General features: G+C 40.2%; 1 protein-coding gene across 2 annotated transcripts in view; it reads left to right on the forward strand.

Annotated features, from left to right (window-relative positions):
• PRDM5 (PR/SET domain 5) overlaps positions 1 to 19,210 on the forward strand; it is an 87,389-nt gene extending 68,179 nt beyond the window's left edge. For both annotated transcript variants that reach the window (XM_048509984.1, XM_048509986.1), the window contains exons 14-16: positions 2,986 to 3,071; positions 12,300 to 12,404; positions 18,627 to 19,210. In XM_048509984.1, the coding sequence (XP_048365941.1) occupies positions 2,986 to 3,071; positions 12,300 to 12,404; positions 18,627 to 18,791 (356 nt within the window). In that variant the 3' untranslated portion in view covers positions 18,792 to 19,210. The remainder of the gene's footprint in view (positions 1 to 2,985; positions 3,072 to 12,299; positions 12,405 to 18,626) is intronic.
• Positions 19,211 to 21,109: the final 1,899 nt, after the last annotated feature.

Raw genomic sequence — 21,109 nt, forward strand, 5'->3', positions numbered from 1 at the left:
TCCAGATCTTTTAAAGACTATTGAGGTATGATCACTATAGTTTATTCCAGCAAACCATCTTCCAATTGTATTTTGAACCAGTCTAAACAACCTTTAGAGTCTGCTACACTAGGGCCATTTCTGCACGTCCCATTTAGACTGTTGTGGGGCTAGTAAAAACACCATTGTAGGGGGAAAGATTGTACAGCTACCCGCTGCAGCAGCAGTGGTGTTTCCCTCCACAGCGGCATTTCATTGAGCGAGTCTTTTGGAAAATGCCAGCTTCCATTCGGTACCGAGCGAATGGCATCAGGTGGAAGCCAGCGTTTTCCCTGCACAGGTGCAGATCCCTCTTACCTTGTTCCCCAGTCGCATCACTGGAGAGGCCAGGGGACACCCCTCATGGCCTCTGGCCCTGGAGGTGTTGCCATGGCCACAGCGGTGTGTCACCTGGCCTCTCCAGTGCGACGGCCTGAGAATGGATCACAACAGTGATTTTGTCAAAGCTAGGGTAACCATCAACAGAAGGGGGTGGATAGAATTTTATCAGGCTTAAAATGAGGCCTAGATGCCATCTGTTTGATGATGACACTTCTGGAAATGATACCATTACATTGATGGCATTGAGGGAAATGCTCTGGTATTTGGGCAAAATTTGTTTTTACCATTGTCTTTCCTGTTGTCACCTCTGTGATGGTGTCACTTCCAGAAGTGATGCCATCATGTAGGCAATGTTGAGGTATGATCAAAATAGCTTAAAAATATTGCACTAGTTGACGAGCTCTGATTTTGTATGAGGGGTTTAAAAAAATTGGGATAGAAATTACTACTTTCTGCCAGCCAGCCATGAAAGGCACCTGCTATTATTGGTTTAAATTTTACCAATCCTGAGTGCACTTTTACCTGCTAAAGACTTCTATAAGTTGCACAGAAGAACCCTATGACCACAATATCCAGAAGGCCTGATTTTAGTTAAATGACACATGAAGAGAATGGATTGAAGTAATTAAACTCAGTGGTGACATCCAGATGGCTGTAATGATGAACATCTGTAAGATGTGGAAAACATACTGTACTTTGATAACAGTTACTGACTATCCACAAAAGTGACTATAAACTGACCACAAAAGAAATCACCCTTGCCAACCCAGTTGTCCCCAGAAGTATGGGATGGATTATATTTGTATGTGTTTCATATTTTAGTAGGATAACATCAAGCAGCTGAATAAGGTACTTTTGATTCAGTCTTGCATGATGCAGATCTTTGTTTCTTCTGGGTGGACTTCTAAAAACTCAAGATTTCTCAGCCTCTACAACCCCCCTTCATACTCATGGACAGAAACGTGAGTCTTTTCAATGTCACTACCTGCTGCAGGATGCAGTACATAATGAGTCCTGCTGGAGTAGACCATTTGTCCATCTGGTTTAGCATCCTGTTTACACAGATTTCAGCCAGGGCTAAGAAACAGGAAATTGAGGCTACACTTTCCAGTGATATTGCCTCCTAGCACTAGTAGGGATTTGCTACCTTTGAATTTAAAGGTTCCTTTTAATTGCCCTGCCTAGTTTCCATTGATGGACCTATTATCCAAGTGAGTAGCTATGTAGACCATGCTTCCCATGTGAATATCTCAGTCCCAATTGACCACCCACTTGAAAAGTAGCATCAGGTGAATTAACTAAACATTATTATTAAGGGCTCTGGGCGGTGTACAAACAGTGCATAACTACAGTACATAATAAATAAAACAAAATATACATGTGATATTAAAACCTTAAAAACACAGCAGCATTAACACAACCACCACTGGTTGATCACAATTCGTTGACGGCGCCCGATCCCAAGGCTGGGAGGGGAGTGCCCGGCAATGCCAAATAAGATCTTACATTGGCAGTGCCGAACATGGTACAACAGAGGGCACGGGGGTATCAGAGGGGACAGGCAATCTGCAGCCAGCCTCCCCAAAGACCCAGCAAAACAATTTGGTTTTACAGGCCCTGCAGAACTCACTTAGTTAGCCAACTAGCGGGCACAGCCACGCATTGCTGTAGTTGAGTTTGGTGAAGTGGAAAAGAAAGAAAAGGGGAAGCAAACGGTTCGAATATGTGTCATTGTACAATGCTTGCCAGGTAGGGGAGGGGCAAGGGGCCCCTCGCTCCCGTTCCCTTGCATGGCAACCCATTCCCTCCCTAACGTTCCCCTTCCTCTGCTAGGGTGGGTGGGCCATGTGGCTGTTCCTGTCCCTTTCACTCTCTTCCCTTGCAGGTGAATTATCTAGCATAAAAAACACTGGGAGGCATGAGCGACGTTGTGTTCAAATGTCAGAGTGTTTGGTCCAGTAAACCCCCGTCCCTCCCTCACCTTTCCCTTCCTCCGCTAGGGTGGGTGGATCATGTCCAGATGCCGGGCCCCATTCCTTTCACTCCATAAGGAAGGCATGGTTGATTCCTTTGTATCAGAGGGTGTTGCTTTGATGGCCAGCAGATGGCGCTGTTGCGAAACAGAACTGTGGTTCCAACTGTCACAGGTGTGGCATGTACACAACAGGAGGTGGGGAAACAGTATGGAAACCTGGCCGCACACAAATGCAACGTTGTGTGAAAATGTCAAAGCATTCAGTCCAGTAGTTTGGGAGATTACCTGTCAGCAGAAAAACGCACTGATAGATTTTTATATAGAGAGATGATAGTTAGCAGTAGGTTATACAGCTAATAGGTTAAAGAATGCGTGTAATTTGGGAGGTTATTGGTGCAGCTTTCATCTCAGCCATGAATTCACTAGTTGGTTTTGGGAATGCCACTGTCTCACAACTCTAGTCTGTGGTATGACAGAAGACTGTTATCAAGATTACTGTGGTAATACATGTGAAGTTCCAGAAAGCGCTAAATATGTTATTGCCTGCCCACCAAATGTGTTTCTCTTTGACATACACACGTTCTGAACGTTCTTAATATTCTTAGCCAGAATTTCTTCTCATCAGGCCTTATTTTTAAACTCTCTTTTAGGTGAGCGTCCTTACCAGTGTCCTTATTGCGATAAAGCTTTCAGCAAGAATGATGGATTAAAAATGCACATCCGTACCCACACAAGGGTAAGTGTGGATCTGTTACCTGATCTTGTACTGGAGCTGTTCAGGTTGCTTATTTTCAGGTTGCTTATGAGGAAATGAGGGCAGTTACGCTTCTCTATGCATGATAAAATAGTAAAATGGACCTGAGCGTTCCACCTTCATACTGCCTTAATACATCAAAATGGTCATGGTGCCAATACTGTAGCTACACACGCATCCTGGGAAGGGGGAAAAAGCATCCCTATGTGAAAGAGCTGCAGCATTTGCTGCCGCTTTCTGAACAGGTGAGCTTCTTATGTGCGAAGGAGCAGGGGAGAAACTCGTTATGAATGACCTGTGTGGAAAGGGCCATTAACAATACAGATCAGGATTTAAAATGTTTGAAAATGTTACAGGAAATTGGCTGGTTCCTGCAGATCCCTGCATGATTGTCCCATAGGTGTAGCTGCCCTATAAGTAAAATTTAGGCCTGTTGGAAATAATTGGTGTTGTGCAGCTATCCTCAGTGGGAAATGACGTTTTATGTAATGTTTTGTTTTGTTCATTATAGTGAACTTGGCTTGCCAGATAGACCAAAAAAAATTACCATTTATTAACAATGTTCCTTGTTTTTGCCAAACAAGTGATGTTACTTTTTTTTAAAAAAAAAGTCTGGCATATCATGAAAACATGAATAATACATTATTAGCTAATTGAATACTGAGGGGATTTTGTGTGTAATTCCATTTATATTTCCCCAGTGACAAGACAAGAGAACATCTTCCAGTATGTCACCTTAAAGACATTGGACACAATCCAGAATAGTACTGTATGCAATCCCTTTGAAATCAGTGGAACACAAGGGTGCTTTACTATACATTGAATTGCTATTTTTTTAGTACTTCTCTGATTCACATTTGACTTCTTTTGTTCTATAGGATAGGATTATCTGTGACCTTAAATTGACCCATATTTTTTTCTTTCATTGAAGATGACTTATTCTTATATTTTTCCAGTACAAGGAAATGTATTTTCAAGTTCATTTTGTGGGCTGAGAACAGAGCAAAATCTGCCTTGGCTCCTCCTGTGTAAATCCTTCTTTTCCACCATTTTGGGTTTCACTGGATTTCATATTCATAAATATCTAGTTATTTATCCTCCTTTATTATAGATACTCAAGACAATTTCATAATTCTAAGCAAAATAATAAAAATAGTATAATACATACAACCCACAGTGGAATATATGTTGTATTACATAATACAATGCTTTGTTGCAATTTTCTGTTCCCTTAAATTACCTGCTTTTTCTCCTTTCTTATCCTTATGCCTAAATCTGCTTGCTTAGAGCATCTCATTTCTTCCTTACTTCCCAACCTCAGTTGATAATCAGGGCCAAACTATACAGTTCTTTTTCCATGAGTTCCCTATGGGCACCTACAACCACTGTATTATAGCTACAAGATCACAGTGGAAATTCCATTTGGAAACACCAATTAGAATTGAAGAGTTATTCAGATTGGCATCATGGGGTAAGGGAAGGAGAAGGTTCTGCTTGCTCCCCTGTGCCATTTACCAGAGTTCAAATTGCTCCAGTGATGATTACTTGTTTGGTGAGAGGCTACATGTGTGCTAATGTGTATATCCAGCAGCATTTGTTCACATTCATCCTTCATATGAGATGTCTCCTGGACTAACACATTTGAAATTGTAAGCTTTTGTCTCTTATTCTGTAAAAGGCCATGTACATTGCGGGTAGATGTGTGGCCCTTCCCGCTCGGTTATATTTTTCCCAATAAGACTCAAACACATTTTTAAGTGGATAAGAAAACAGGCCATAGCCAAAGAACTTTATTAACAGAAAGCATAGGAAACAGATGGCGCAGCATGGGGGGGGGGTGATCCAAGCCTCTGGGCAGCACTAGTGCTGACCCCGAGGGTGAACAGAATTCCTCAGCCCAGCTGCTGGAGGAATAAACCAAGTGAAAGATTGGAGTGAGACAAAGTCCAGACCGTTGAAGTGCCCATGACTGGAGGTCCCCTCCAACTTATGATAGGGGCGCAAGCTTCTCAGCCCCCTGTGGGGCGTTCCTACCTTGAGCTTGCTGCACCCCCACCTCTTAATGAGGTGTACAACACAGGGAAGCTCCCCCAGCTCCCCTTTCCAGCGGATCATCCCCCATGCGCAACCCACCGATGGCTATGACAATAACAACATTACAGTCTTCACAACATAACAGGGACGGGTGGACGGGAAAAGCCTCCGTGTCCAGGCTCCGAATGGGGCCTTGCCATGAGGCAGGGCCTTTTATAGGCCCCTGGCCTGGCCCCCATTCGATTGACGAGCTCTCGCGTAACATGACAGCCCGTCTGTGACTTCGACGGGCTGCCCTGCCCTTCCCAGGGCAAGCCAGCGTCACCGGATCGTCTGCGCATGCGCCCGAACCGGCGCGCATGCGCAGAGAAGCATCTGCAGCCAGCCACCCTCACCCGGCCCAGCGAACGGCCTTGCTGCCAGGCCCCGCCTCCCGCAATGGCAACCGCGGTAAGGTGCTGCCGCACTTTTGTAGTATAATGTAAATGAAGTTTAAGTTCCAGTACTATACTGAAGTGCTGGTAAGCTCTAATAATCATTGTCTGAGCTGTTGTTACGTCACCGAATGTTTACAGAAATGTAACTTCTGAATGGAACTGCTAGTAATGAGTTTATGTGCTGTTAAGGAAGTTGAAGGTACTTGGGGTTAGGTCAAAACGTTCCTCAAGGTCTGGTGTTGGCAGGAGATAGAGATTGAAAGGGGTGACAGAAATAGAATCAAGTCAACATTAGGGGGCTTTGGCAGTGGAAGGGAAAAATTTGCTAGTTTAAATTTAAACTATTTTTTAAAAAATCTTCAACCATTCAGCCAAATCTTTCACAGCAAGCAATTAATTTAGTATCTTCTGTAGGGCTAAAAAGCCACTATTGAAATATATTGAGCAATTTTATTTTTGAACGATTATGATACAGTTCCCGGGGGTTTTTTTTAATTATAATTTTGTGGGTTTTTTAAATTATCTCTAGATATAATCACATGGTAGTAGTCTTTGGATTCATCAAGGTTTCTAACTGGCAAAGTGGTTTATGGATCAAGATTTCTATCATTACACTGCTAGTATTAAAAGTGATCATTCAGGTTTTTTTCCAGTGAAGAGTAAAAAAAAGTGGAGAGACTTCAGAAATCACACACTCAGTCATCTGTTACTACAGCTGCTACACAAACAAGGGCTTTATTTAAATTGCAGTCCAAAAAGGAAGGAACTTGCCCACTCTGGCTCATCTGATGAAATCAGCAGGGGTTTTCCAGACCAAAGAGAGGAGTTTGTAGGACTCTGTTGGATTCTTATTTCTTTTTCATTGGTGGCATGCCTAACTGTATGATAGCTTGCTGTTAACTGTGCTGTTGTGGATAGATCACCCATATCATGTTTGAATGCCGATATTATTGCCCTGTTGTATACATTGGCAGCAAAGGGAGTTTTATTCCCCAAGCCAGACGCAAAAGGCCGTGATTATTTACAAGAAACTCTGTGGGGGCAAGAATCCAGTTCTAACCTTTCCTTTTGTGCAAAACCCTGGCATAATTCTTAACATTTATCTCAGGATTGCAAACTTTTGAAGACTAAAGCTTGTGTGTATGATGATATTATATGATAATAATACAGTTTTTGTGGTATTATACATGCCAAATAAGCACTTTGAGAACACTTATTTAATTATAGAAATTCAGTACATTTTTTTTTGGTCTGGATAAATCAGACCTTGGACTGATTGACTAAACAAATAGGCCCTTTGTCCAGGTACTTGTCCTCAAAGGTGGGGGAGAACACATCATTGTCCAGAGCTCCTGCCATCATTGCACTTCATTTCTGCCAGTTCAACCAAAGGGGCTTACAAACTGCTTTTCCTTCCTCCTCCACAACAGACACCTTGTGAGGTACGTAGGGCTGAGAGAGTTCCAGAGAACCGTGACTAGGCCAGGATCACCCAGCAGGAATGTTTGGTGGGAAAACAAATTTGGTTCACCAGCTAACAGTACATCATTCATGTGGAGGAGTGGGGAATGAAACCCAGTTCTTCATATTAGAGTCCACCTGCTCTTAACCACTATACCACTATACCACACTTTACCCAGAAAGGCTGGTGTGAAGCAGGCCTGCTTAAAGAGGCCTGGGTGACAGTAAAAATAAGGCAGCAGGCCCTAATTTAAATAAAAGCAAGGTGATTGGTTGATGGAAGGCACTGTTGCCCCTGGCCAATGTAAGGGGGTGCTAAAACGCTGCTAGATAAACAGAAAGACTGAGAGAGCCTGTCAAACAGTTCTTTGTGGAGAGTTCTGAAGAGAACAGCTCATGTTCAGTTGAGAGCAGAGTCTATTGAGTGAAGTCTCTCAGCTCTGTCTCTGGTGTAAAGGAATTCTGGTCCAGCTCAGATAGCTGGCAGGATTCTACTGACTCTCCTCAAGAGAAGAAAGCTTGTGAGAGGAAGGAAGGCACTGGCTTTTTGGTGCAGAGAGAAGCACCGGCCAGAGGCTTGTCAGTAGACACTGACCAGATCTAGGAGTCTGTCCTGCCCCAGTCTTGGGAAGGCCCGATCCAGTAGCAGTGAGGCCAGTTTGGGAGTAGTGTGAGAGAGGGAGGCTTTGTATGCCAGAATCTCACAGGGCATAGACTGGGTGTGTGTGTATTCAGTGGGTTGTGGATCAGAAAGGACTAGTGTCTGTCTGTGATGAAAAGCAAAGTGTATAACCTGCATGTGTCTGTGTGTGTGTGAAACCTAAGTAACATCTGAAGCTCTGTAACTTTTGAAGTGAAAAGAACCTCTCTGAAACCATCAAGCATTAGTACATCTCTGAGCGAGTTTAAGAAACCTTTCTTTTGTTTTTAAAATAAATTTAATTTGTTGTGTTCAAGTTACCCTCGTGCCAGCCTGCGTTTGTGTGTGAGAGGTTGAAGAGTGCCTGTCTGTGAGACTAGAATCCCAGCCAATTTTGAGTTCCCTCCATTTTTGTACATGGACTTTGAAGGACATTCCCCTCAGGCCAAGAGCGAATGTGAGGTGGGATCCTTTATATATTTGGCAGCTAGCAGCAGTTTTGGGACTCCTAGTTCCTTCTCTTTAATGGTGGCAGCAGAGTAAAAAGAAGATCCCTGAACACGAGCCTGTGATATTGTGGGTGGCAAAGGAAACCCCACTGGTCAGTGTAGTGGGAACCTTGATTGTAGACCACCCATCCCATTACAAGTGGTGGCTAGTGGTGGGTTAATATCTCTCTTCCTCGCCTTGAATATAAGTGACTCGGTTACACTTTCCATTCTTCTCCCTGGTCTAAAGCTGCTGGAGATAAGGCACAGTTGCAGTGAGCCAGAAAATGTAAGGAAAATTGAGGATAGGGTTGCCAACCTCAAGATGGGACCAGGAGATCTCCAGTTACAACTGATATTCAGACAATACAGGTCATTTCTCCTGGAGAAAATGGCTACTTTGGAGAATGGGCTCTCCAAACCCACCCTCCCCAGACTCCACTCCCAAATCTCCAGAGCTGAAAACCCTAGCTGAAGGTTATGTGTGAGGAAAAAGCTAGATGCACATCTCTGGCACATTATGCATAGAACATGTACATTGGGGTTCTTCATGGGCTCTTCAAATCTCAATGGGCTTGCAAGAGGGGTCTCCTCACATTTTTCTGTTTAAATTTTTTGAACGGACCTATTTCCTGGAGCCCCACTTCACTTTCCAGTCTCTCCACTGTGCACAGTTTTTCTGAAGAAAACTCCCCAGACCTGGTTCTCTTAACTCCACCCATCAAGTGATTCTTAAAGGCACAAATCTTAAAGGCACTTATTCTTAAAGACACAGATATCACTACATCCAGTAATCAAAATTGATAGTATGGCCTTTAAACTGCACTTTTATCCATATTATTGTTCCAAGAAAAAACCCTCCAAATGAAAGAGAGAAGCAATTCCCTAGACCAATTCCCTAGAAGGGAATTGTGCTAGAGCCCTGGTACAGTTGATATTTCTTCCACCTCCTCCTCCACTTCCTGCTGCTTCTGCTGAAGGATAAAGGCTTATTATTTCCAAGCACTCTCTCTTCTTATTATGTTGAGATACCGATCTATCAATATGAAATGCACAGGTCAGTGTGTTTTGGCTAAACTTGTGTGAGTGAGCTTCTTTAACTTGAAGTATTTAGCAACATGGAAGGGGGGCAAGGGGGATGGTATGGGTGGCAGTGCAGGGGAGAGGGAAGGCTTTCTATGGGCAGAGAGAAGATCTCTGGGGCAAAGCTGTGCTCACTGGCAATTCTTCCTTACTCTGGCGGTGAAGGAAATTAAAAGTCATGCTAAAAGTGGTCTCACCTGCCGTGGAGAGAATGGAAAGTGAAAATGGGGTTCTAGGAAATAGGTCTCTACAAAAAAAAATCTTGCTGTGACAGACATTTGCCCCCTCACACAGCAAGCACACTGATCAGAATTACTTCTAAATGTTATGTAAGTATATTACAAGGTCAACATGCCAATAAAAACCACAGATTAGTTGCCAATTGTCATCATGCCAATAAAAACCACAAATTAGTTGACATATAAGGAGCCCCAGTATGGCTGGGAACCTATTGCATGGTATAATTCGTGTGTAATAGATGTGTAAAAAAAGGGACTTCTTATATGTTATCATTTTATATTGTATTTTATATGTTGTGCCCGCCCAGAGCCCTTTGGGGGTATAAAAGTTTAATAAAATAAATAAATAAATAAAATAAAAGTTGCAATGGTAATTCTACAAAAAACAGAAAGCAGAGATTTGGTACATCTTTAGTCCCTACACATCCTGATTACTACAGGCAAGGGGGATGAATTAAAATGAGATTTTTCTTTTCTTTGTACAAATGCAGGCAATGTGGTCTGTCATATGAGAACATTCCACCGCAAGTAAAGTCAGGAAACTGCCTTTTTATCCCTTCACATGTTTTAACAATACTATTTTATTATGTACTGAATTCATGTCTTCCTTTCTTACCAGTAGTGACCCAAAGCACTTGATCTCGTTCTCCCTCATTTTACCTTCACAACAACTTGATGAGGTAGTTTGAGCTAAAAGTGTGTGGCTGGCCCAAGGACACCCAGTTAGCTTCCACGTCAGAGTGGGGATTACCTGGATCTCTCAGAGACTTGCCAGCACTCTAAACACTACATTGCAAATATCTCAGAAAAGGGGGCATTTCCAGCAGGAGTTAAGAATTTATCTATATGTTTGCATGAAATAAAAATCACTAACTTGTCATATCAGTGTACAATAAAACTTAATTTTATGTTTATTTATAGAATCCTTCACAGCAGGGCTGTGGGTGCGTAACAACAGTTTAACAACTTGTATTTACATTGACTTTTGGTGGGCTGGATCCAGACTTCCATTGCGAGAGAAGGAGACAAGAGGAGGGATGTTTCCTACTAATTTCTACTCCCCACTGCTTCTTCCACATATGCTGCACTTTCTGCTATTTCCAAGAATGCCAAAATCCTGACCAGCAACTTCTCGGGGAACATAGGGAGCTACAGCACCAGACGTGAGGCAGAAAATATTCATTCTGCAAGCGGAACTCCACTTTCAGTTTTTTGGATCTAGTCCTATATCATTTTTAAAGTTTTTAATACATGCCAGGTTGTCATCCAGCCAACTTTTCACTCAGTCTTTCCCAGTTCTTCTCCACACTAGAGTCTCTGTCCCACGTGCCTTTTGTGCGTGCAAATTCTATAGCCCCCAGCAAAGCCCTTCAAGGAGGAAACCCTCCTTTATTCATTGCCAGGAAACTAGTTGGGTTCAACCACTATACTTGATGTACAAAGAATGAATAATAATAATGATGATAAAATTGAGATGATAAAATTAAGATGCTAGGTCTCAATACAGTTATCAGTTTACTGAGCATGGAGTCATTTCTTCATAGAAGATGCTACCCTCTATCAAATACCCATCAGATACTTCAAAGGGTAGTGATGGAGTGAACAATTCATTGATTCATAGGAACCAGATAGCGTTTTCAAATTACAAGGAAAGTATAAATGAACATAATTTGAATAGATTTTTCATTTATCCATAGTTCTGTATCTTACGTCTAGAACTCCTTACTGCTCTTTATTTCTCCTCAATAGCACATGCATATAATAATATAGATTTTTAGATGGTTTGCAAAGAGTATGGTTTGTGTTAACTGCAATGCATAACAAATTAAGAGTGTGTTGGTGAAGCCTGTTTTTCATACGAATGAGTCTGCCATATACTTCTGTAAAAATTACAGGATCCTGTCTATGGAGTATTTATATTAGTCTATTTTCAGAGAGAAAAAACAAACCCATTGATGTAAACACTTGAAAACCAGAACCACAACCAAAATTTTGGAGGGGGATCTTCTTTATTAGAAAATGGTCTTATTCTGTTTATTTAAGAAATACTAGTTGCCCAAAATAAAATAGATATTAAAAGACCACAAAATGAATAACTATTTATCTGCAACACAAAGCCTGCACAAGAGAGCCCTGTCATTAGGCATTTATGTTTTATAAACTGTGTGGTGTGCTTCTATATTGTAAATTGAAAGGGGCTGGGGTGTATTTGGCACTTATAAACTAACATGGAAGTTTTGGAGAATTGAGTTTAAGTGGTAATATGTTTGTATGGTACTTTTTACAGAAATCTTTATTCCTCATTGTCAGTTAAACTAGAAAACATGCTCATACAGTCTTGGAATGTTAGCAGATAAATTTCTTGCAGTTGTTTTCCATGTTGCATGTACAAGTATTTCCCTTTTGTTATCTGATTCCCGGAAGCTTTTGTGCCTTTTTCTTTGCCATTATGGTTAGATGACTTCCACTAAAGTTCCTTCATTTAAGTGGGTTGTAAGTTAAAACTTTCTGAGACATCATGTTCTATAGTCTAAATCAGAAGTTACAAAACACCCCCCCCCAACACACACACACAAAATACTGGCTGTAAGAGAGGAGGAAAGGTAATTATTCCTAAGGGTGTGTTAAAGTAGAAAGTGACAGGCCACAGGTTTCCCAGCTTTGTCTGCCTTTCGAGGAGGAATCATTTTGCTGTTCTTTGGTCTGACTTCATCCCCTCAGAATTTATTCAAATCTTGTACCTCAGTCCAGTGTGGAATTATGTCCCATTAAGAACTTGTGCTCTGCGCTGACTCATTTTCCCTCCCACTCTTGTCACTGTATTGCAGGAAAAACCATACCAGTGTTCAGAGTGTAACAAGGCCTTCAGTCAAAAACGCGGCCTCGACGAGCACATGAGGACTCATACCGGAGAAAAGCCCTTTCAATGTGATGTGAGTTAGATTTCTCTTTAGTCAGCCCCATCGGGAGTATTCACCTCAATGAATGTTCAAGTCACACATGGTTACATACACTTACAGAGTTTTGCAGACTTTTTCAAGATCTCTGAATGCTGTGCATTTGAAACATCAGTCTGCAATTTTATTAACTTTTTTTTGCTAAAGATATTGTATACACACACATATACTTCTGTAGCATATAAATCTATTTGCACCATCAAAATTGCAGGTGAGATATTTGAGACTATTGGACGTGAAGCTCTTTTGTGCAAGATGGTTTAAAAATTAAAGATTAACTTTCAGCAGTATAATTGGTTTCGTTCTAGCCAATTTGATGAATCCCTACAATACTTATTAAGTCATGAAATGGTTTAAAAGGAACTGAGTGTGTGTACTGTATATATTACAGATGTCCTAAGACCTTAATTAAATTGTATTAAGAATACAAAATAGATTTTTATGAAATGCTGATTTGAAGTTGACTTAAATCAGTTTATATTCTGTTTATGCATAGCTTCTAGAGCTTTTCCTTGGCTCTGGTGTTCCTTGGCTCTGCCTTTTTTAAACTTATTTAAAGTAAAAAATTTAGGCCAGACATATTAAATAATTATTGGTTTACTTGTATCATAATATGAATCAATTCATCAAGTTCAAACTTTTGTTAGGTTTATAGAATTATATTTTGAAAATAAAATGAATATGTACGGACCCAAATGAAAAGGAACGAAATCTCTGCTTTGCCGGGGATTTCGGAAATTATCCTATGAATGTCGGGGACTCATTTAGGAAATTATCCTATGCAGGTCTACTCAGAAGTAAGCTATTCAATGAGGCTCACTTCCAGGAAAGTATTCTTAGCCTAAGTGGCCTTGTGACTTTAAATCAGCCTTAATTCCTCAACTTTTAAAAGGGAGTACCAGCAACCTTCCTTTTCCGAGTACTAATAAAATAAAGGGCACGGTCTGAACTCTCTGTGAGTACAGCATCTGGGCATGAAGGATTCCTGCAGTTACAACATAACTGCTTCCTCCCTTGCCTGCCTGTACAACTTCTTGGCAGGCATGCAAGCAGCACAACAGGTCATCATAGACAACAGGAGACTTTAACAAGCCACTCCACTTTGCATGATACAAGTTACTCATGTTCTAAAGCCTAAAAATGTTGCATTTTGTAATATGAAGTGCACATAAACTTCCCAGGTCCATTAATGGTCCATTGTTTTGCCTTCATGCATGAGGTCTTTAGGTACAGAAAATGAGATTCTGATGAGTCTGCTTTAGCATTGTGCTGCATTTCTATTTGAATATTTTTTAGGTTCAGCTTTAGCCTTACCCACAGGTTGGCTTTTTCAGTTTTTCGAAAAAGATTGGTTTCTATTAAACCAAAAAAAAAAAAGCCTGTAGGGATTGGTCACCCAGTCTCTGCAGGCTGGTCTTCTGGCATCCACACAGCCTGAGGGGCCACACAGCTTTGCAGACTGCATGCCAAATTTACCTGCCTGAGTCAAGAGACTTGCATAAACACACAGACCACAACTTTACTGGCTACCACACAGTCTGCAAAGCCTGTGTGGACTTTGCAGACTGTGTGCCAGAGCTTACTTGCAAGGATTGGCAGATTTGACCCCACCTCAGGGAGTTTCAAAAGCCAAAAAAATCCTGAAACTGGCACCAGGCCATTCAGCTCTGCCAAATAGTCTGTTTTGGGGGGCTTTAAAAACTTTTAAAAAGCAAAAATATCTTTTTCAGGGTTTGGGGGGGTTAGGTTTACCCAAACACCCACCCTGTGATACCTAGGGGAGATGTTTGCTTCTGGAATGAAAGGTCAGCCCTGTATGGTTTGCATCTTTATCTTTTCTTTCATCCCTTTCATGTGTCTTCATTGAGGCTTAGAGTTTTCAGGCTTTCCAAATAAGTTTTGAAACCAAGGAAAAACACCTGTTTCGAAGCAGTCAGCCTTCCTTCTGCCTAGTGTTTTAGTTCAAGGAAAGCTAAGTGGTATTTTTCAGGGGCCATCTTTGTTCTTAAGCCTTTTCAATAGAAACACAGTCCCATAACACTGTTAAGCTGAAAAGCAGGCACTTGTGATGTCTGTAGAAGACAAGTGAAAGAACGGAGAATTTTTCAGGTGACTTCACCAAACTTCACCAAACTCAGATGATATCATCAGGACAGTCTCTGCTATCTGGATGAGACCCCGGATGAGTCTGGATGAGACCGTGACATTTTTTTGTGCCAGTAATTTTAAAAATGCACCCCGACAGGCACACCAAGAAATTTGCCCAGATTCTCTGCTCTGCAGTGCCTTGGCTCCATTGTCGCCAATGGAGAATGGCTTCTTCTGGGATTGCCTGCACTGAGTGTCACAGAATTAGGCATTTGAAGCTAGTGGGATGTCTATCAGCAGGAATCCCCCAAAATGAAAGTTCATAGTAAGTACAATTTTTTTCTACTTAATAGTTGTATTCCTTCTCATTAATTGTATACAGCATTTTAATTCTTTTTCTATTTTCTCTGATCTTGAGAAGTTAAAGGGCCCCCTGAACTTGGGTAGCTAGTACAATTCTTAAGGAAGGCAGACAAAATTGGTAATTTTTTTGTTTCTAGGAGCAAGTTTTCCATTGTTAATATTAATTCAGCAATTAGCATTGAGAAATCCCTTCAGTGTCAAAAATTTAAACAAGATCAAGTATCTCTTAACATATTAAAACACTTTATGTGCCTCTGGAGGATTCTGTGGTAACAGAAGGGATTGAGAATCTTGCATTTCATGAAAAAAATCCTTTTAAGTGTAAATATTCTTTGCCTGGTGAATTAAAAGCAGAAGCATCTCTTCATTGCTTTCCTCCTCATCAGAATTCAGTGGATATTTTACTACAGAGTATTGAAGCCTATCTATAATTTCTCTGTGTTCAGTTTTCTTCTTAGCTTTTTTTCCTTCCTTTTTCTACCTTTTTCCAAATTAAAGTTGCATCTTGGTTGGAGGAGCTGCACCTAATAAAATTCTTTCCTGTGTTGATACTAATAAAGGCATAAGAAGCTTTTCCTGTTGGAATTTAGCGATCATTATTTTTTCACTGTCTCTTTATCCTTGCTGCACAAAGCGCATTTAATGTGAGACTCTAATAATGAGCATTACAATATTTTACATTTTTGGAGATAAGCTACAAAAATCTTACTTTTACAGTCAGGGTTTTTTAAAAAAAAATCCTGTAGAAATTCTTATAGAAAATAAGGCCTGACTGACCTGTGATATGCTTTTTTGTGGCTTCAGGTTACTGAAGTTTTTGATTTATATGTCGTATTTTGAACAGTTACAGGCTATCAAGAGGAATTTGCTGCTCAGAAACAGGTTTTCAGTGCGTGTCTGGATGATATTCCTACAATTTTTTCCAATACGATATATTATGCATCCGAGATGCAACTGTTTGTGCAAATATGGATATTGGTAATATTGACTGTGTAACATAGGTAACATCCAAATCCTTTAAGGCAGTGGTTCTCAACCTTCCTAATGCTGCGACCCTTTAATACAGTTCCTCATGTTGTGGTGACCCCCAACCCTAACATTTATCCATTTTACAGATGGAGAACACTGATATAGAGAGTCTTAGGCGACCCCTGCGAAAGGGTCGTTCAACCCCCAAAGGGGTCCCGATCTACAGGTTGAGAACCACTGCTTTAACATCTCAATTTTGATTCAAACAAATTTGTTATTTACATTCGAGGGTGCACCAGTGACAGTCAGATGTGCTCTTTAATCAGCAATTTTCTGTCATGTGCATGGTTATGTCATTTCTGAGCACACAAGTAACACAGAGATCATAAAGATCTCTACACATTAAACATTATAAATTAATCCCCTGTTTTGTTCCATACAAAGGCTTCTTACTGTACTGGATCATTTGTCTCCTTGTAACTGTAAAACCTCACTCAGTTATTTTTAATGGGGGCCATATGTCCCTCCTCCCAGAAGCAATCTATAAATCTTGGGAGGTATTCTGAACTTCGGGGGATAAATGGAAAGTCATTAGGATTTTGCAGTGGCTTATGAAACAAGCAAAGGATAGTGGTTTTTGTACTGTTCAACCCACAGTGAGAATAAAATCCCTGATTTTTATTTACCCAAAATCTGTGTTTCATATGTATGCATCATAACTATGCCTATGCAAATAAAACTGCCTTGTCTGGAACAAAGTTTTATATGCTATTTTCCTCTTGTTATGTGCCTATTCACAAATTCAGATCCCCCAGGACCACCTTCTGGTTGAGTCCTCCCTCTGAATTGTCCATTTAGATACAGCAAAGGCATTCTGTTTTTCAATTGCAAGCTTCTGTGTTATGGTTTTATCCACTGTGGAACCAAAATTTTGGAACTCCCCTACCGGGGCGTCTACCTCTATCAGTTAAGACTTTTTATTTTGTGGTTATTGGCCCTTCTTCTAGTGTTGTCTGTTTATGTGTTTTAATTGAATTCATATGTCTAACTGCATTTTAATTGTTTACATGTTTCAATTTTATATGTTTACCAACTTGTGGATCCTGATTGCATGGAAAGGCAGCATTAAAGTGTTCTAAATAAATAAATAAATTAAACAGGTTCAATCCCAGGTATCTTCAATTAAAAAGAATCAGACAAGAACCTGTGGTGGTGCAGTGACTTCTCCCTTGCAATCCCAGTGGTTATTGGTTCCAGTCCCAAGACAACATGATCTAGCAGATCAGTTATATGATTGGGACTTGAAAAGTTAGTGCTGCTTTTCTGCTGGGTAGACCAGAGGCATAGCGTCAACGGGGCGGAGGAGCGCAATGCACCGAGTGCATGTCCCGTGGGGGTGTGGTGGGGGCATTCCGGGGCAGGGCGGAGGACGCACCAGTGCACTGGGCGCTTTTCCCCCTTGCTATGACTCTGGGGTAGACTTAGATGAATTACCATATATACTCGCATATAAGTCGAATTTTTCAGCGCATTTTTTGTGCTGAAAAAGCCCCCCTCGACTTATATGCAAGTCAGGTGTATTTTAAAAAATATTTTAGGGTTTTTATTTTGTCGGCCTTCAGGGGACACAGTTTTTAGGCTAGCAGCACCAACATTTCAGGGATTTTTCAAGAGACTCTCCTGATGATACCACCTACGTTTGGTAAAGTTTGGTTCAGGGGATCCAAAGTTATGGACCCCAAAAGGGGGTGCCCCCATCCCCCATTGTTTCCAATGGGAGCTAATAGTAGATGGGGGTACCCTTTTGAGGGTCCATAACTTTGGACCCCCTGAACCAAACTTCACCAAACCTGGGTGCTATCATCAGGAGGGTCTCCTAAAGATGCTCTGAAATGTTGGTACTTCTAATATAAACATTCCTCCCCTGACCAAAAATCCAGTTTTGAAGGATTTTAACTCTTGTGTTTTAGCTTGGTTGCTGGTTAAGCTAAGGTTTTTGTACTTTTAAAGTTATTGTTGAGACTATATTTTTTTGTTGACCCTCTTTTCTACTTACAGAGCTAGTTTACTGTTTTTATTTGAAATAAATATTGAAAAATATTTAACCTACTGATGCCTCAATTAATCTAATTTTATTGGTATCTATTTTTATTTTTGAAATTTACCAGTAGCTGCTGCATCCCCCCCCCCCCCGACTTATACGCGAGTCAATAAGTTTTCCCAGTTTTTTTTGTAAAATTAGGTGCCTCGACTTATATGCGGGTCGACTTATACACGAGTATATACAGTATTTTATTTCTAGTTGAAACACTGGAAACTGAGGCTGATAGTTATGTATATGGTTACCGACCACACAGTGGTTCATGAAAATCTCCCAGAATTACAACTGATGATTGCAGAGAAAATAGTTACTTTAGAGGGTAAAGTCAATGGCATTATACCCTGTTGAGGTCCCTTCTCTTCCAAACTTTCGTGTGAGAATGAACAAGATAGAAAATGTTGGTTACTAATCCTGTTGTTCTCTATTGGCTTTTCATACAATGGATGCTCTCTCAGTTGTACAAACCATTTTTGTTAAAGTAGCCTCACAAGACTGGGTTGCTGGGAAAATTTAGGACACCAATACCTGCCAGTTTCCTAAATGGTCAGCGAATTGCTCAGCTGAGATCCTACATATCATGTTAGATGTTCAGTTTTTTCGTTGATTGCATCTGACTTATTTGCTGTTTCTTTGGGGAATTTAAATGCTTTGTTTTTGTCTCTGTGTTTATACCTTAGGTTTGTGACTTGTCATTCAGTTTAAAGAAAATGCTGATCCGGCATAAACTGACTCACAATCCCAATCGCCCGATGGCAGAATGCCAGCTGTGCCACAAAAAGTTTACAAGAAATGATTATCTCAAAGTGCACATGGAAAATGTCCATGGAGAAACTGACAGCTAATTTGGGGTTGACATGAGAAGGTGTCTAACATTCCCTTTAGAGGTATATAACTGCCAGACTTCACACCTGATTAATGAAGCCAAGACAGACACAGAAATTGTAATTTGTTCACAGAATCATTTTTATATTGTCTCTTATTATGTTCATACTGAAAGAGTCTCCTAAGTTAAACAAAGTTTGAAACAAAATAATTAAAATAGGGGTGAAATCTCAACATCATTTTAGATGGGCAAATTTCACCTAAATTCATCACCAGTTGAGATTTCTTTCTGATGTGCCACCATTTGGTGAAGTGGGTAGCTAACTTTGCCTTTATATTATTCCCAGGTCCATTTCATTATGTGAGTATTCATTTGTCTTTGCCCAAATTCATTTGTCTTTGCTCAAATATTCCCAATTAAAACAATATTATAAAATTACTTTGCGTTGAATCCCTTCCACTTCATCTTCTTTCAATAGAGAAAAACTTGCTTCCCTTGGCAAAGAGTTTTCTCCATCAGAGAAAGTGTTTTCTCCATCAGAGGAAGCCATTATCCCTGAAAAGAAAATTGAGCAGAAAAATGTAATAGGATTGATCCTAATGGAAAGGAGTCATAGGATCCAACTTGATGTTTTTAAATTTGAGATAATCTCAAGGTAAAATCCTACATATTGATAATCCTGGGGTTTCTGATTGTCTGTCATTCACACACTAGTTCCACATGCTTCACAAAGAAGCCTGTGTAACTTCTTCACATATTAGGCTAGATGGCAGCGTGTGTTCATGACTGATAGATTTGCTGCTTGTGAGAATTGTGTAACCTTTTCTTACTCTTTAAGATATTAATAGTTGCTAGACCTTTATAGCCAACTGAAATCACTGCCATCCTTCTGTATAGTATACAGATGTTATTCTGGTTTATAAAAGTTTGATTAAACTCAGAATTAATATTGAAATACTAGAATAGTATTTTGAACACCAGTCTAAAAGAGTGTTTATACCGACTTCTGGTATTGTGTGATACTAATAGTCATTTGGTTACAACCTGCAAGGCAAACCCAAAGCAAAAGCTGTGAGCAATTTTTGTTGAAATGCTGTGTTAATGCAATATTTGCTAATGCTGAAGCAGTAAGAAACAAAAATCTCAGAATTTCAAGTTCAACCGTTTATTTAAGCCAAGATTATGTAATTAAATGGCAAAGGTGACATTTCAGCCCATATAGTGCTTTGTTATTTATAATTAGGATTATGCAATGATCATCCATGTTCATTTTTTAAATTATTATTATGAAGACCAGTGCTGGGTTAACTACATGGTATTTTCATTTTATTGTTTATTGATAGAAAGTCTTGATTCTTTTACTTGAACAACACAAAATAATGAATGTCTGAAAGGAAATAAGTAAGACAGAAAAGTGTCAGCTTGGAAGAATAAAAAGCCATTTTAAGAACACTTGGATGTAGGTGAATGTTTTGGAAACAGTTCTTGGTCGAATGGCAAAGCCTCTTACACAACCTGCCCATCTGAAACTCTGCTCCAAGATCATTTTTTGAACCTGTCATAAAAATCAAGGCCTGCTTTCATGGTTGCCCAGGACATAAGGGAAAAAGTTATTGAAAGAAATATTTCCAATAGATACCAAAATTTCAGTACATTAATAGACCGAGAGACTGTTCTCAACTGTTTTTATAATTTGCAGAATAATTTCTTTCAGAGATGGTCTCTTGCAATTGAAAAATTATGGTAATTATAATAATTGTGTTTACAGCTAAATAATGAGAAAACATGTAATATATTTTAGAACTCTCCTATAATTCAGCTTAATAATGAAAAATAAGAGGACAGCAGTGATTAAGCATTGTGTTCTTCTACAGCAGGGGTAGGGAACCTGCGGCTCTCCAGATGTTCAGGAACTACAATTCTCATCAGCCTCTGTCAGCATGGCCAATTGGCCATGCTGGCAGGGGCTGATGGGAATTGCAGTTCCTGAACATCTGGAGAGTCGCAGGTTCCCTACCCCTGTTCTACAGCATTGCCCCAGTTTGTTTCTTCTTCTCTAGCCTTGATACCAAAATTTCAGGCTTTCACTGATTTAATCTGCTGTAGCCATCTATTCTTCTTTGGTGTCACCTTAATAATGGCTTGCTCTAGTCTGTACAAGACTGAGGTACAGGATTGCCCTTTGTACTACCTATATGAAATGTCTGTGCTCAGTTTTCTTCTTGATTCAAACCAAGTTTGCTCATCTTTAGGTCTCCTTTTTCCTTTTCTTCTAACTATTCTTTCTTTCTGTCATTTAACCTTCCATGTTGTTCTTAGACTCTGCCCATTATGGAC

This window comes from Sphaerodactylus townsendi, linkage group LG10 (genome assembly GCF_021028975.2).
Source record: "Sphaerodactylus townsendi isolate TG3544 linkage group LG10, MPM_Stown_v2.3, whole genome shotgun sequence".
Lineage (NCBI taxonomy): Eukaryota > Metazoa > Chordata > Lepidosauria > Squamata > Sphaerodactylidae > Sphaerodactylus > Sphaerodactylus townsendi.